Genomic DNA, 16,025 nt, shown 5'->3' with positions numbered 1-16,025 from the left:
CAGAACGGAGACAAAGGCTTGGATGTCAGGGTAACAGAGTTTACTTACAGGTAAGGTACAGTAGGCAAACCGCAGACGGACAATACAATGACTGGACTGGGGAAACAAACTGAAAGAGGACTAATGACAACAAGCAGAAACAGCTGATCACACGGAGATTCCACACGGGGTTAACGAGGGGGCGTGGCACCCGGAAGGAGCAGACGATCGGGGCAGGACACATTGTTTTTTTTAACTTTACACATTGTTTGGATACATTTATTTACTTTACAAATTGCTGTTTTGATAAATGTGCTTAAATGTGTTTAGTACAGTATATGCTGTTCTTGTTTTATACAGTTCATTTTGTGTTTAAATGCTAAAAAAAACATATTTAGGTGTAATTATTTGGTTTTCCATTATTTCTTATGGGGAAAATTTGATCAGAACTCAAAATTTTTAGGATTCGATCAGGAGTTCTGAACGGATTAAGTTCGAGTTCTGAGGTACAACTGTATATACATAATATGGAGAAGTACATAAATTGTTCTAATATAGAAAATAATCAAGGTTAAAAACTCTACATGTGCATGTGATGCTAGAACTTATTTAACTGTATTTAAAGTGCAGTGTGCCTTGTCGCAGTATAAATTTAAATATAAGCAGCAAGGGTGGATGGAAATGTAGTTACAGATTTTTAAAAACAGCAAGTTGGTGACAGTTAGGAAGAGTTTACATGAGTTGTGTATATTAAGGATGTAGTGGTGGCATGTCCTGATTAAGAAGTCTTATGGCGTGAGGATAGAAGCACCTCCTGAGTCTCTCTGTTTTTGCCATAATACTCCTAAAGCACCTGCTTGATTTCAGCAGCTCAAACAGACAGTTGCTGGGATGAGACGAGTCTCTGATGATCCTGGTTGCTCTGCTCTGGCATCTCCTGGTATAAATGTCCCACAGAGACGGTAGAGAAGATCTGGTGCAGCACTCTGCTGCTAAAGTCACTCTCTGTAGTCTCTTAATGTCCTGTATACAGCTGTTTCCGTACCAGGATGTGATGTTATTGGAAAAAGCTTCATAAAACTGTACAGGAATAAAGTGCACGCAGTTTTTGCTTCTTATTCAAAGCTTCTCTTTACTTAACATGGCTGCAGCCTTTTTACAGCAGTTTTTTTTTATTAAACCAAGAGGATATTTTCATCACACTTAACTTAAACAACCTTCACTACAATTAACATTGCCATCTACAGACAACTCAGTACTCAATATTATGTACATACATATGTAGTTGTTGCACTAAATACAAACTGTATTCCAACAGATGTTCTGGCTCAGGACATTTTCCACAGCGCCAGAGTAAAAAGTCCTAAGAATCACTGAAGAAACCAGAAACTTTTTCAGCTGTCTTAGGTGGTAAAGACGCTGCCTAGCCTTGCTGGACTGGGCTTGGATGTGTTCTGTCCATGTCAGGTCCTCAGTGATGCATACACCTAGATATTTGCAGCTGCTCACTCTTTCCACTGCAGTATTGTTGATGTAGAGGGGGGAATAGGATCGCCACAAGCTCCTAAGTCTTGCTGACGTTAAGTTGGAGGCAGTTCTCCTGGCACCACAATGTCAGATTATCCGCCTCCTCATCGTTGTTGGAGATGAGACCTTGAGGAGCCCCTGTGTTGAGTGTGATGGTGTTGGAGACACAGGCACCTACTCTCATCATCTGCAGTCTGCCTGTGATCTGTAGATCTATTGGGGCGGTAGGCGAACTGGAGTGGGTCTGTAGAGCTTGGAATGAAGGATATCATGAAGTCTTTAATGAGTCTCTCGAAAACATTCATGACCACTGACATTAGTGCAGCTGGCCGGTAGTCATTCAGGCACGAGGGCTTACTGTTCTTAGGTACCAGTACAACTGTGGATCTTTTAAAGCAGGTGGGAACCACTGACTGAGCCAGAGATTTGTTGAAGATGGAGGTTAAGACTCTGGTCAGCTGGTTGGTGAAGCAGCGTAGCAGGCACCCAGAGGTGCCGTCTGGCCCCAGCACTTTCCTGGTGTTGAGTCGCTGCAGCGCCCTCCTCATGTCGCGCTCTGCGAAGCTGATGACGACATTGTGCTCCGCCAGCAGGCTGTGGCTAGTGTTAGCTGAGTAGCCAACGGTAGCATGATTAGCCTCAAAGTGGGCGTAGAACGCGTCGAGTGTCAGCTAAAGCAGAGTTGGCACTTGAAGCCACAGTGGATTTGCTTTCAAAGTCCGTGCCACAGTCGTTGCGCGTCACTCTGGTGAAAGTAACACTGAACATCCTTTGCTAGCTTGACAGCGCGCCATACTCCGTATGAACCCGCTTTATAAACACTGATATCGCTGGTGGTGAGTCCTGCGTTATACACAGCAGTATGGGAGTTCACAGGCTCTACTTTGAGCCCCTCTCCAATGTCTGAGCTCCTCACCCTATCTCTAAGCCTGTGTCCAGACACCCTATGGAGGAAACTCGTTTCTCCCGCTTGTATCTGTCATCTCATTCATCTTATAAATCGAAAGCTTCACCTTTCTCTCAGCTCTCTCTTCACTATGACTGAACAGTATAGCATCCACAACACTGCACTGATCCACCTGTTGATCTCTGGCTCCCTTCTTCCCTCACCTGTAAACAAGACCCTGAGATACTCCTCCACTTGGGGCAACTCATCCCCCACCAGGAGCGGGCAATCCACCCTTTTCCAGTCGAGAAGATACTACCCAATCGTCCATGAAATGTTGAAGAGGCATTTCAGTCAAGACAGCCCAACAACAATAAGAGCCTTCAAGATCTCATCCACCCCTGGAGCCTTACCACCGAAGAGTTTTTTGACTACTTCAATGACCTCTGCCCTAGAGATGAGCAAGTCCCCCTCTGAGTCTTTCAGCTCTGCTTCCTCCAAGGAAGGCGCATCAGTGTGGCATCCAGATTCAGGAGATCCTCCAAATAATCCTTCCACTACCTGACATTATCCCCAGTTGATGTCAACAGTTCTCCTTCCCCATGGGTAAATCTGTTAAGTCGCTTGGTGGTTTGCCAGAAACTTTTTGATCCCGTCCGAAAGTTCTACTCCATAGTCTCACCAAACTCCACCCACACCTGATTTTTTGAATGAGCAACCGCCAAAGCCGCTTTTCTCTTGACCTACTGATACATGTCAGCTGCTTCAGGAGTTCCACAAGCTAACCAAGCTCAGAAGGACTCCTTCTTCAGCCTGACAGCTCCCTTTACCACCGGGTTCGAGGATTGCCACCATGACAGGCATCAACAACCTTACGGCCACAGCTCTGAAGTTCTGTTGGATGTACCAGTTAAAGATCTCCTAGACAAGGGATTCTGTCAGATGCTCCCAGCATACCCACATTATACGTTTGGCATCTCCCAATCAAATCAAATCCAACTCACCATCAGGTGGTGATCAGTTGACAGCTCAGCTCCTCTCTTCACTCAATTTTCCAAAATATATGAATGCAGATCTGATGACGCAATTACAAAATCGATCATCAAACTGTGGCCTAGGGTGCTCTGGTGCCAAGTACACTTATGAACACCCTTAAGAACACCCCCTACACCTGCCTAGCACCTCTCACTATGGGCAAATCCAGAGTGAAATAGAGTCCAGCCACTCTCCAGGAGTTTGGTTCCAGAGCCTGAGCTGTGCATTGAGGTGAGCCTGACTATATCTTGTTGGTATCTCTCTACCTCCCGCACTAGCTCAGTCTCCCTTCCCACCAGAAAGGTTACATTCCATGTGCCGAGACCCAGTTTTGGTAACTGACAATTGGTTCGTCGAGGCTCCAACCTTCGACTGCCACCTGATCTATACTGCACCTGATCCCCACGGTTCCCCCTGCAGGTGGTGGGGCCCACAGGATGACAAACTCATGTTACCCCTTTGGGCTATGCCTGGTCGAACCCCGTGGGTGGAGACCCAGCCACCAGGTGCTTGCATACGAGCTCCCGCCACAGGCCTGGCTCCTGGGCGAGGCCCTGGTCTCCTCAATCCGGGTGGGGCAACATACTCCTTGATTTTCTTTGTCATAGGGGTCAATATAAACTGCACTTATTCTGGCGGCTCACCTAATAAGTAAAAGTCAATAATGTAATATCTGGCCAATAATGTACTACATTTTCTGTACCAATGACTTTCTGTCACTGTTTACCCTGGTATAGATAGCACCTGATAATAGATGAGAGAAAGATACAAGGTTTAGTTACTGACTCCAATAGCACCACAACTACATAATTTCAGATGAGCTAGCCAGTAGTCCTCTGGCAAATGGCTTTACTGTAAAACATTTTTAATTATATTACATGACATCAAGGCATATATTCTACTATCTGAAAGATTATAAGATTAATAAGATCTTTTAGATAAGCAGACCCCTTTTAACATTTTTTAAATGAAAAAAAGAATAAAATGTTTATTTTGAATTTGCAGTAGGGTGTGAACTAAGCCTTTGAGTTTGAGTCCAGCATCAGCATATTTGTAGGTCCTTTAGTAAGACTCTTAACCCCCAGCTCCTTGGGTACTGCTATAGGTGGCAGCCAGATTGCAGCCAGATTGCTCTCACCTACAGAGAGCAATCTGAGGGAGGTGTGAAAAGAATTTATATATATATATATATATATATATATATATATATATATATACATGTATATATATATATACAGTATATAAACTGCATTTATCTTACCTGGAAAATAATAATAATAATTGATACTCGTGGGGAAATTGTTTTTATGCTTCGCTCAACTTGCTCTTTTTTTTTTTTTTAAAGTGTAAATTGCCTGCGAAGGGCAGCCACCTGTTGGGGTGCCCAGGGAGCTGGGGGTTAAGGGCCTTGCTCAAGGAACCGCAGACATGCTGAGGCTGGGTTTGAACTGGCGACCTTGTGATTACAGGCACACAGGCTTAGCCCACAGCCATGTGACGCTCTACACCCCTATTGTTCAAATCACGGTCCTCGAGGTCTGAGCACTGCTGGTTTTCCAGCCGTCCTTTACCTGTGAGCCAGGTGTGAAGCCTCTGACCAATCAGAATCAGTAATTATTAAACTAACTACCTGGGAGAACTGAAAACAAGGCCTGGATTTGGAATCGAGGTCCAGATTTGAAGAACCCTTCTCTATACTGTACTTACAAATTCACTTCTCCCAATTCAATTTCAGTTCGCAAATTCAATTTCAATTTATTGAGACGCACAATTCGGGTCCTTGAGGAAAAGTAATCGACCGCAGGTTCACAACGCAACTCATTTCCACGTTTACAACAGTTCTGCCGGTCGGGGAAAAGTGGAACACCTGTTCTGCTATATTTTAATCTTTATCGTACCACCACTTCTCACAAGTTGCCAGTACTCTGCTACTCAGAGACGAGTGCCACGCGAGAGTGGCGGGGCAGCGCGCGCAGTACCGACAGTGTTGTTGAGGTGCTTCTGTTGTTCCCAACACCCCCACCGCAGTTCTCACGGTCAATATATTTTCCAGGTAGAATAAATGCAGTTTCAAGTTAATTGGAATTCAGATTCAAACTAATAAATTCAGATTCAGTTTTTTAATACAACAACTGCAGATTCAAATATGCACTATTCATATTCAGTTTCTAGTGGCACAAATATCAGCCCATAGATGATGTATGTTTTGTAAAAGTAATTATTATTCTTAATAAAATAGTGTGACTAGAGGCTGTTATTCAGGAATACAACCTGCTAAAATAAAATGTGCTAAGAAATAAGAATATTTCTGATGGTAATTTAATTCAATATGAATTTGAGTTATGCATGTTCTTATTTGTTTTTCTTTTTTTAATTACTTAAGGCATTCAGTCAGTGGCGTGTGTCATGTGTAAAAGTTATATAGAATTTGGGTGATCCACTGTCCAAAGTACAAAGAAAAAGATCTGAAGATATAAGTGAAAACTGAAACAGAAATTGCAACTTTTTGTATTATCTCTGTTGGTCCTGCTACATTAGGGACTGAGTGAATATTGCAGTTTGGAATCTTAAAAAATGTGTTCTTTCTGCTCTCTGTTTGCAGTGTGGCTGTCACACGATCGAAGGATGTACCCTCTTTTGGGCCCCTTATACCCAAGGGTGTGACTTTTCCCAAATCATCTGTGTTCCGGGACTTTTTGCTCTCTAAGGTGATCAATGCCGAAAACGCTGCCCACAAATCGGAGAAGTTCCGGGCCATGGCTACACGAACACGTCAGGAGTATCTGCGGGACCTCGCAGAACACCATGTGACAAGCACGCCTATCGACTCCTCTGGCAAATTCCCCTTCATCTCACTGGCTCACAAGCGCAAAGAGAAGAGTCGGCCCTACAATGGGGCAGAACTTCGAAGTCTGGGTGCCGTCACATGGTCTGTGCTTGCAGAAGACCATAGCACGGGTGGCCAGCTGGACTGCCTGTTGGCTATATCCAATGAATTTCTTGTCCTCCTGGACACTGACGCTAAACTACTTGTGTTCAACTGTCTAGTGCAGGATGTGATTGGCTGGACACAAGTCAATGCCACCTCCATGAAGATCTTCTATGAACGTGGTGAATGTATCTCTCTGCGCTCCGTCAACAATAACACAGAAGACTTTCGTGAGGTCATTTTGCGTCTGGAGGTGAGTAAATATTCTCTCTTTTTTGAAAAACATTTAATTTTAGGTGTCAATGCTTTTTATGGAGTTAGACTAAGAACCGTAAACATAGGGCTCCAGTAAAGTAAAACAGGAGAATAATGCATTTTTAAGACAGTTATAAAAATCTAGAATCCTTCTTCCTGAAAATTCAGTCTTTTCCTACAAGAGTCCACTGCTGTGGTATCCGATTGGCTTCAGTTAGTCAGTGGTTAGGACTGTTGCTTCACACTTCTGGAATTAGAGTTAGAGTCTCCACCAGGGTTCTGAGTGAGGAGTTTGTATGTTCTCCCTGTGTCGTTGTGGAGGTTAATTGGAGTTGCCCAATTGCAAATAGGTGTGAATAGTGTGTGAATGTGCGCTATGATGGGTTGGTGCCCCATCCTGGGTTGTTCCCTGACTTGTGCCCATAGGACTTTACAGCCGTTGCAGCACACTTTCTCTCACCTTTTGCACCAGGCAAAGACAGTACCTAATCATGAATCAGAGAAAGATATCGGGTTTAATTGTACCGTAGCCCCAGCCTTAATGCCAATCTTCCTTCGAAAAATAAAAAAGTCAAGCCCCGGATAATCTTACCCCTGATCGTTTTAATAGCTAGAAACTCCCCTAGTTTAATTACTGACTCCAATAGCAACACAACTGCATTATTTAAAATTAAGATGAGCCAGCCACTGCAAAAAATGGCCTGTGATATTTAAGATAAATTGCTTCTGTTTTGAGGCAAGATGGCCTAAAACCGGCAAAATTATCTGCCAGTGCAGTAAGAAAATTGTAAGATTTCCTAAAGTAAGGCAAATATCCATAAGATTTTTAGTCAGTTTATTAATGAAATTAGAATTTTGTCTAAATAAAAAAATATATACTTGCTTCGATCTTCATTGTTTGCAGTGTTATAGTAGTCTACTGGCAGATGGTTTTACTGTAAAACATTTTTAATTATATTTCATTACATGGAGGCATATATTCTACAGTCTGAGAGATTATAAGTTTAATAAGCTTTTAGATAAAGGTCCCTGTTCATTCAACATTTTATAAATGGATAAAAAATAGAAGTCTGTCTATTTTGAATTTGTGGTAGTGTGCGATATGTGTGGGCACTTGCGTACAAAAGATAAGGACATGTATCATTTTGCAGTATCTTGCATTGAGATTTTTTAAAGTTACCATTGCATCTTGTCAAACAGTAATATACAGGGAAACAATCCAGACACTGAACCCGCTGGAAATCCATATCTGACAAGTCACAGTTTAAGGCTATTAAATGCAGTGATAATCATTTAAGTAGAAAATCCACAGATAATCAAACTGCCACATTAACAGTGCAGTTAACACCCCCCACTAAAAGCGGGGTGGGGGGCACACCATACTATACTAAACATTTCAGAAATAATTAACAACCAAGGTGAAAGATATCAGCAATATCTTTATTGGTGCACAGATGGTGGTCGAACACGAACAGTTGCACATAAAATAATCATATTCAAATAAAATTACTACTGGGTGCAGCAGTTTTGATTTATACAATTATTACAGATTATGACAGTTATTAAATTATTACAGTATTACAATGGGAACAATGGACTCACATCAAATACACTTGTGACTTTCATCCACAGCACCCACATACAGTATCACATCTTGCAAGTTTACAGAGTGTACCAGTGTCCACACATCAGCTGTTATACATGGAAAAGCATATAAAGATTGAAACTTACATTCCCACCTTGCCTCAAAAGATATTACTGACCCTAATACTGGTGATTAATATCCAAATAAAAAAATGGGAGGTAATAAAGAAATTTTAAAATGTTTCTTAACCAGTTAGTCTGCATCCATACTGGGACACAAGTACTACTAAATGTTGCTGTTCAACATAATACAACCAACTTGAATAAAGTATTAGGGCCTGCGACTGCAAAATGTAGCCTATAATAGTTCATAAAAGAAAAAATATACAAATTGAATGCTTCTAATTATGTGTAACAATCCAAAGATGCATCAACATACTATTTTCCAAGGTAGTAATAAGTTGTTTGCCTACACAATAAAATCCAAATTAAGCCACATGCATATGCACCAAGAAGAATCACATCATAATACTGTATTACTGTAAGTAGTGCTATCCCAAACGATTATTCTTTAAACAATTAATCTAGCGATTTTTTTGAATATTCGACTAATCTAACAACTAATTTTGATTGATCTGATGATAAATTTATTGATAAGCAATTATTTTCAAGTTTCATTTAAAACAATTCACCCCTCCCCCCACACACAAATCTGAAATTCTCATTAACATTTCAATTTATTAAAACATTTCTTATACATTAGAGCATTATTAACAAAATCTTAAGAGATTCAACAGGATTTCTATGTTAGACTGAAGTTAATAATCACTGCAATAATTTTTACTTTTTTCAGTACACCAATTTGACTTTAATGTTGAAATATATGCTAAAACATGGAATGATTTCACAACTAGAGAAACATGTTTTTAACAAACACTAGCAAAGGTAGCTTATAGTTAAGCTTACTACAGTCAGCAAGGAACGATTTAGGATACAGTGTGTAAGAGTAGTCGTAAACGATAACTTGTCTCACTCTTACATGACAGAATAAGTAAACAGAAAATATAAAACGGCTGAAACAGCGTCATTAACGTCAGCTACAGTAGAGGTGCAGAAAAGGTGTCATGACTTAAGTATTCTCAAACTTTGGAAGACCGCGCGCGAGCCTTTTTTGCCGCATGTTTCTCCAGAGGCTCCGGAGTTCTGCTGGTAGACGCAGCCATGTTCCCTCCTGCGCGGGGGAGAGCGGGGCGGGACGGACGGCACATTTCCTTTTTGCAGGGTGGTAGATGATGTCTATTAATATTTATGAGAGAAGTGCTACATGATTGGCCAGTGCGTGCCTTGCAGACAATGATGCCAACTGAGTTTTTTAGACCCCTCTAGCGACTCGTTTTCAAAAAAGCGACTAGCGACAAATGGTGATATTGGAGACTGACGTGAAAACACATATCGTTCTTACTCTTCTCACCTAGCAGCGGGTGCTGCCGTGGGCTCCTCTCCTGTCCCAAAGCCACAGGCGGACAGTCCTCGCGCAGCAGCCCCACCCAGCTGCACTCAGAGCAGGATGAATCGCGAATAACTTTGTATTGTAAATGAAAACAATGCTGCAGGTCCAACAAATAAAATATTTTAGCTCTCGAGTGGCGAAGAGATCATCAGGTGGACAGTAAAGTTCAGTTACTGGCAGACTGTTTTATTGCGCGGTTCTTAAAAGGACAGCGTTAACGTGCTCTCGAAGGGATAAAGTACTTTCCCTTACAATACATTTAGTATTAAGGATGCAACCTACTCTTGTATCGCAAAGATAACCTTGCGATGATTTCCAAGGCTAGCTGCAATGTGTTACGTTTGCTCCATGCTCATGAAGGCTAGCTACAATGTGTTACGAGTGTTTCTGTTTCATAAACATTTTCCTCCGGGATAATAAACGTCTTCTCTGTCTCCTCTCACAGCATTTTACTCCAAACAACCAGGCATGCTGAGCAATGCCCTAAAATGGTTTGCCTTTCCATTGTACTTAATACACAAAAGTAATTCGTTGCACTTACGAAATGAACCATTTTCATACCATACAATCATAAAATGCAGAAGCTTGCCATATTGAGTGCCATCTCATATGCCATTTCACCTGCTGCCCAATCAATATATATATATAGAGATGTAAATGGAGGTAGGAGCTCCTCTCACCTGTTACATCATGGCCAGGTGCCACCTGTTGCATAAGCCTCTGAAGCAAGGGCTTTAAAGTGTTCGAAATTAAATTTGTGGGGCTGCAAGAGGGAACAGAACCATAATACACATGAAACAAATCATCCTGGATTTTTTTTTATCTATAAGAACCAGTACAGTACAAAAGGCAAGGGCTACCTTAGCATATACCCAAACAAGTCTGGCAACTAAAAAACCCTAAAAAGAAACTAATAATGAAGTGTGGTAGAGACAATCCATGACATACCATCCTTGATCATGGTGGCCTTCTAAATATTAAACCTGTGTTTCTAAAATTAAGCCTAGTAAATATCTGAATATTAAATGAGCAAAATGATTTAATTTGTTCTTCTTTCCCAAGTCATGGTGTAAAAGCAATGAGGCCTCCACCCAGTATATCTACTCCAGGGAAAATGCACCTGTATAACCACTAGGGGAGCTCTCACCTTCGCTCAGCTCTGATAAATACTTAATGTTATGCAGTCTAGCAACCAATTCACTTGGTTTAATTAGACATGAGAAAATTTAGTGAGATTAGCTCAACTATATTCTGTTCTCAGAATAAGAATGAATGCATTAACTTGAAAAGAATGCTTCAATTGAGTTAATTCAAAGTATTTTTTTCAGTGCAGGAAGAACCAGGATATAAATTCATGCACTGGCCACCCAGGCGCAGTTACCATCACAGAATCCTTGCATGCCATCTGGACCATGATACTTGCTCCAAATTCTGTACAGTTATGGAACTGCATGCTTTTCGCTTTCCATCAACAATAGCCACAGTTAAGTACTGGACAGTATTGAGCGCTGGCACATTATTCTTGTTCCTACATTTGTGAAATATATAGCTGATACCCTAGTCATGCTGGTAACACAGCATGGCAGCTTAGTCTTGTTTTTAAGGATTCGGTGCTGCTGTTTCTTTAGTTCCTTGACCATGTTCAGAAGTGATCAGTTCTCTTTCTTTGCTATATAAAGAGTCACATTTCTCAAATAATCTCTGTCACCAAATGGTTCACCCATGTATGGACATCTGTCTAAGATGTATTTCCATGCAATATCTCATGTGAGTCAAAATTTGATTTGGACATTTCCTGACTTGTCTGTCGGCTACTGGGTGAAACAGTGGCATGCATTGGCTAGGAACAGCTGCCCTCCGCAGAAATGCCTTCTCTGGGCTGCAGGAAGGCAGAACAGTTTTGCAGAAAATGTTCCTTATCTCAGCTGCAAGCCTGAGGGTTGGTATGTCTGTCACAAAAAAGACTCCTGCACTGTTTGCAGCTCCTTCTAACTGAACCACAGGAATAAGAAATAATGTTTCCTCAAATTGCACAAGGCAAATACAATAGTGCAATAAGGGCATGCACCTCAGATGCACAATTTAGGCCTTCCTGTTTTGATGGAATTGAGCTTCAGCTCTACTGAAAATACAGTGATACATCTCATCGAAGCCCAGCTGTAGCACATTCATTGACGGCATTTTCATTAATTTTGTCTCATTTATGTGTTTTTTCTACTTCTTTTCAAAATGTTATAGTTCACTGATGAAAAAGCCAGTGGGGACTTCATATTGTTTAGGGAAGCTGAAGGTCTTGTGAGAAAATCTCTGATGCTTATAGTAAATTTTACACTCTTTTCATTTGTGTTGCCAGCCTGACTAAACAATGAATCATTTTGATGTGTGGCCAAATACTGGTGCAGGTAACACCTGTGCTGGCTTTTGTTAGGTTGGTTGCCATAGTTACATTGCTTTCACTAATGGATAGTTCTATTTCTGATCTGAATAATTACCATGATTTTAATGACATACACAAACCATTCTGGATGTTTCTTTGCCGTTTTCCTGGTAGCACTAAATCAATAACAATGGGGATTATAAAGGTCTAAAGGAATAATTCAGTATTGTCCTGATAAGGGGAGAAATTTTACCTGCAAATATATAAAATGCTCTGGTATTGTTTTCCATAAAGGTGATATGATATTGTCTTTGTATGGGGTGGGGGAATTCCTTTTGTTTTAGATTGAAATTATTCCAATATATGCAATTTTAGGAAAATACAGAAATAGGAGCTTATGTCATTGAATAGAACTAGAAGAATGTCATTTCATTTTATTTTTGGGCTCCCCCTATAAGTCTGGTTTCTCCCAAGGTTTCTTCCTTCTAGGGAGTTTTTCCTTGCCACTGTCGCCTCTGGCTTGCTCACTGGGGGCTTTGGGCAGGGATAATGTAAAGTGTTTTGAGACAATGTAATATTGTGAAAACGCACTGTACAAAATAAAATTTATTGATTGATGATTGAGGGGGAGACTAAGGACAATTGTTAACGTGGTTCATGCTTAAAAAATGTAATATCAAAGATGTGACATTTTGGCCATATTTATTTCTGGAAACGTATCTGCAATATTTATTTTGCTCATATTTTATCACCAAGATTTAAAAAAACCAGAATAATAATAATAATAATAATAAACCATTGCTAGCTGGATAGCTATCTCCAGAAATTAGCCTACGTACCAATTTATTTTCTTTTCAAATGTTGATAGAAATTGTTGTGCCAGCCACTTCACGTCAATGCTTTGCAATACATGCATTCCACAGTGTGCTTCTTTTTACTGGACGTCTTGCACAGAAACTCCTTACGGTTTATACACACTAGGCGGATAATTGCTGACTTGGCAGACATGATGAGGCCATGAGTGGGTGCAAGCACAATATTAAAAAGACAAACTAAAGCTAATATAAGTGGGGAAGGGGCTAGAGCTACATACAGGCTGCGGGCATAAGCTGCGGGCATAAGCTGCGGGCATAGGCTGCGGGCATAGGCTGCGGGCATAGGCTGCGGGCATAGGCTGCGGGCATAGGCTGCGGGCATAGGCTGCGGGCTTTGATGGACTCAGGTTTAGTCCTACAACTCTGCCTAAATGTGATTAATATTGAACAGTTCATGCATATAAATCACAAATGTCACTGAGCCAAAGCAATTGTTTGTGGTTGAGTAAGACATTGTACAGTGAGATGCTGATTATGAACTACAATTGGTAACATAGCTACTGATGGGGGAATAACTAGTTAGAGGGTAGGGCAGTGGCTCTCAAACTTTTTACACTGTGTACCACCTCAGAGAATATTAAACTATTCACATACCACCACTGTGACAGATGTTACACAAGCAAATAAATCAGTTTACCACTAGAGGGAGCTCATTTGCCAGCAGTGGTATGTTTACCATAGTTTGAGAACCACTTGTGCGGAGGCTTGAGTACCTTTGACAAAGAAGAGAAGGCTGCATGTATCGCCAGTTTTAGTTACTGCTACTACTGGTTATATTAATTCAAGTAATCTATTGATTAATTTGATGATTAATCGAGTAATTGTTTATATGATGTATATAGCAATTCATGCAAGGCAGGTACCTACCCTGGATTGGGCACTGGGGGCACACTCGCACATCACAAATAGGGTGAATTTTGGCACTCCAATTCACTAAAGCTGCATGCTTTTGGACTATGGGAGGAAACCCGTGGACCCGGCATTAACCTACACACACACAGGGCCTACATGCAAATCCCACCCACAAAAAGCAGTGGTGTGTGGCCACAGTGCCACCCTGATTTCTGCACAATGCATAAGACTAATATGGACAAGACATATGATGCACATGCAATCATCAAATTGTAAAAACCGAGATAGTCAGCTGGGTTAAGACAATCTTTGACAGAAGACAAAACTGAGCAAGCTCTGCAATTTTAAGAATAGTTCATTTTTTAAGATTATCTAGTATATGTTAACAAAAATATCAGTTTAAAGTTTACTGCCACTGCTTTGGCATAAGCTCTGAATGCTCTGTCAGAGCCAATCGTTTCCATCCTTGCTGTCGGGCTCAATTTGTGTGTGAGAAATTTAACAAAAGTGGGGGAGGTAGGGGACATTGAGTCCGAATGGACACTGTTCCGGACCTCCATTGTGGAAGCGGCCGTACGGAGCTGTGGCTGCAGGGTGGTCGGTGCCTGTCGTGGCGGTAACCCCCGTACCCGATGGTGGATACCAGAGGTGAGGGGGGCCGTGAAGCTGAAGAAGGAGGCTTACCGGGAATTATTAGCCCGGGGGTCTCCGGAGGCAGCTGACGGGTACCGGCGGGCCAGGCGGAACGCGGCTCGGGCGGTCGCAGAAGCAAAAACCCGGGCGTGGGAGGAGTTCGGTGAGGCCATGGAAAGTGACTTTCGGTCGGTCTCAAAAAGGTTCTGGCAAACCATACGGAGTATCAGGAGGGGGAAGCAGCTCCTGGTTCCTACTATTTATAGTGGGGGGGGGGGGGCTGTTGACCTCACCTGGGGACATCATCCGGAGGTGGAAGGAATACTTTGAGGACCTCCTCAACCCTGCCTCAGATACATCTACGCATACTGCCTTTGAGACGCCCGAGGGTGCTGGGGGGGGCTCGCCCATCACTGAGGCTGAGGTGGCCGCGGCGGTTAAACAACTCCGTGGTGGCCGGGCCCCGGGGGTGGACGAGATCCGCCCGGAGTACCTGAGGGCTCTAGATGTTGTGGGGCTGTCGTGGCTGACGCGCCTTCTCAACAGTGCGTGGAGGTCAGGGACAGTGCCGCTGGATTGGCAGACTGGGGTGGTGGTCCCCTTATTTAAGAAAGGGGGCCGGAGGGTGTGTTCCAACTACAGGGGGATCACACTTCTCAGCCTCCCTGGGAAGGTCTATTCCAGGGTACTGGAGAGGAGGGTGAGATCGATAGTCGAATCTCGGATTCAGGAGGAACAATGCGGTTTTCGTCCTGGTCGTGGAACACTGGACCAGCTTTATACCCTTGCAGGGGTACTGGAGGGGGCCTGGGAGTTTGCCTATCCAGTCTACATGTGTTTTGTGGATTTGGAAAAGGCTTACGACCGGGTTCCCCGAGGTGCTCTGTGGGGGGTGCTTCGAGAGTATGGGGTCCGGGGTCCACTGTTGTGGCCGATCCGGTCCCTGTACGAACGGAGCAGAAGCTTGGTCCGCATTGCCGGCAATAAGTCGTACGTGTTCCAGGTGCGTGTTGGGCTCCGCCAGGGCTGCCCTTTGTCATCGGTCCTGTTTATCATATTTATGGACAGGATTTCTAGGCGCAGCCAAGGCGTCGAGGGTGTCCAGTTTGGTGACCTCAGGATTGCCTCGCTGCTTTTTGCAGACGATGTCGTCCTGTTGGCTTCATCTGCTGGGGATCTCCAGCAGGCACTGGGGCGGTTCGCAGCCGAGTGCGAAGCGGCAGGGATGAGGATTAGCACCTCCAAGTCCAAGAGCATGGTTCTCAGCCGGAAACGGGTGGTTTGCCCTCTTCGGGTTGGGGAAGACGTACTGCCTCAAGTGGAGGAGTTTAAGTATCTCGGGGTCTTGTTCACGAGTGAGGGTAGGCGAGATCGGGAGCTGGATAGACGGATCGGAGCGGCGTCTGCAGTTCTGCAGGCGCTTAACCGGTCCGTCGTGGCTAAGAAAGAACTGAGCCAAAAAGCCAAGCTCTCGATCTATTGGTCCATCTTTGTCCCTACCCTCACCTATGGTCATGAGCTATGGGTAATGACCAAAAGAACGAGATCGTGAATACAAGCGGCCGAAATGAGGTTTCTCCGCA

At 42.9% G+C, this 16,025-nt stretch overlaps 1 protein-coding gene across 4 annotated transcripts in view; it reads left to right on the top strand.

The window, feature by feature from the left end:
• Window positions 1–16,025, top strand: part of LOC111861011 (signal-induced proliferation-associated 1-like protein 1) — a 139,723-nt gene that overhangs the window by 97,787 nt on the left and 25,911 nt on the right. For all 4 annotated transcript variants that reach the window (XM_023845266.2, XM_072702694.1, XM_072702695.1 and 1 more), the window contains one exon: window positions 6,030–6,609. In XM_023845266.2, the coding sequence (XP_023701034.1) occupies window positions 6,030–6,609 (580 nt within the window). The remainder of the gene's footprint in view (window positions 1–6,029; window positions 6,610–16,025) is intronic.

This window comes from Paramormyrops kingsleyae, chromosome 19 (genome assembly GCF_048594095.1).
Source record: "Paramormyrops kingsleyae isolate MSU_618 chromosome 19, PKINGS_0.4, whole genome shotgun sequence".
In the NCBI taxonomy this organism is placed as follows: Eukaryota; Metazoa; Chordata; class Actinopteri; order Osteoglossiformes; family Mormyridae; genus Paramormyrops; species Paramormyrops kingsleyae.
The sequence above is the reverse complement of the archived record's forward strand: the minus strand, read 5'-3'. Positions and strand labels throughout refer to the sequence as shown.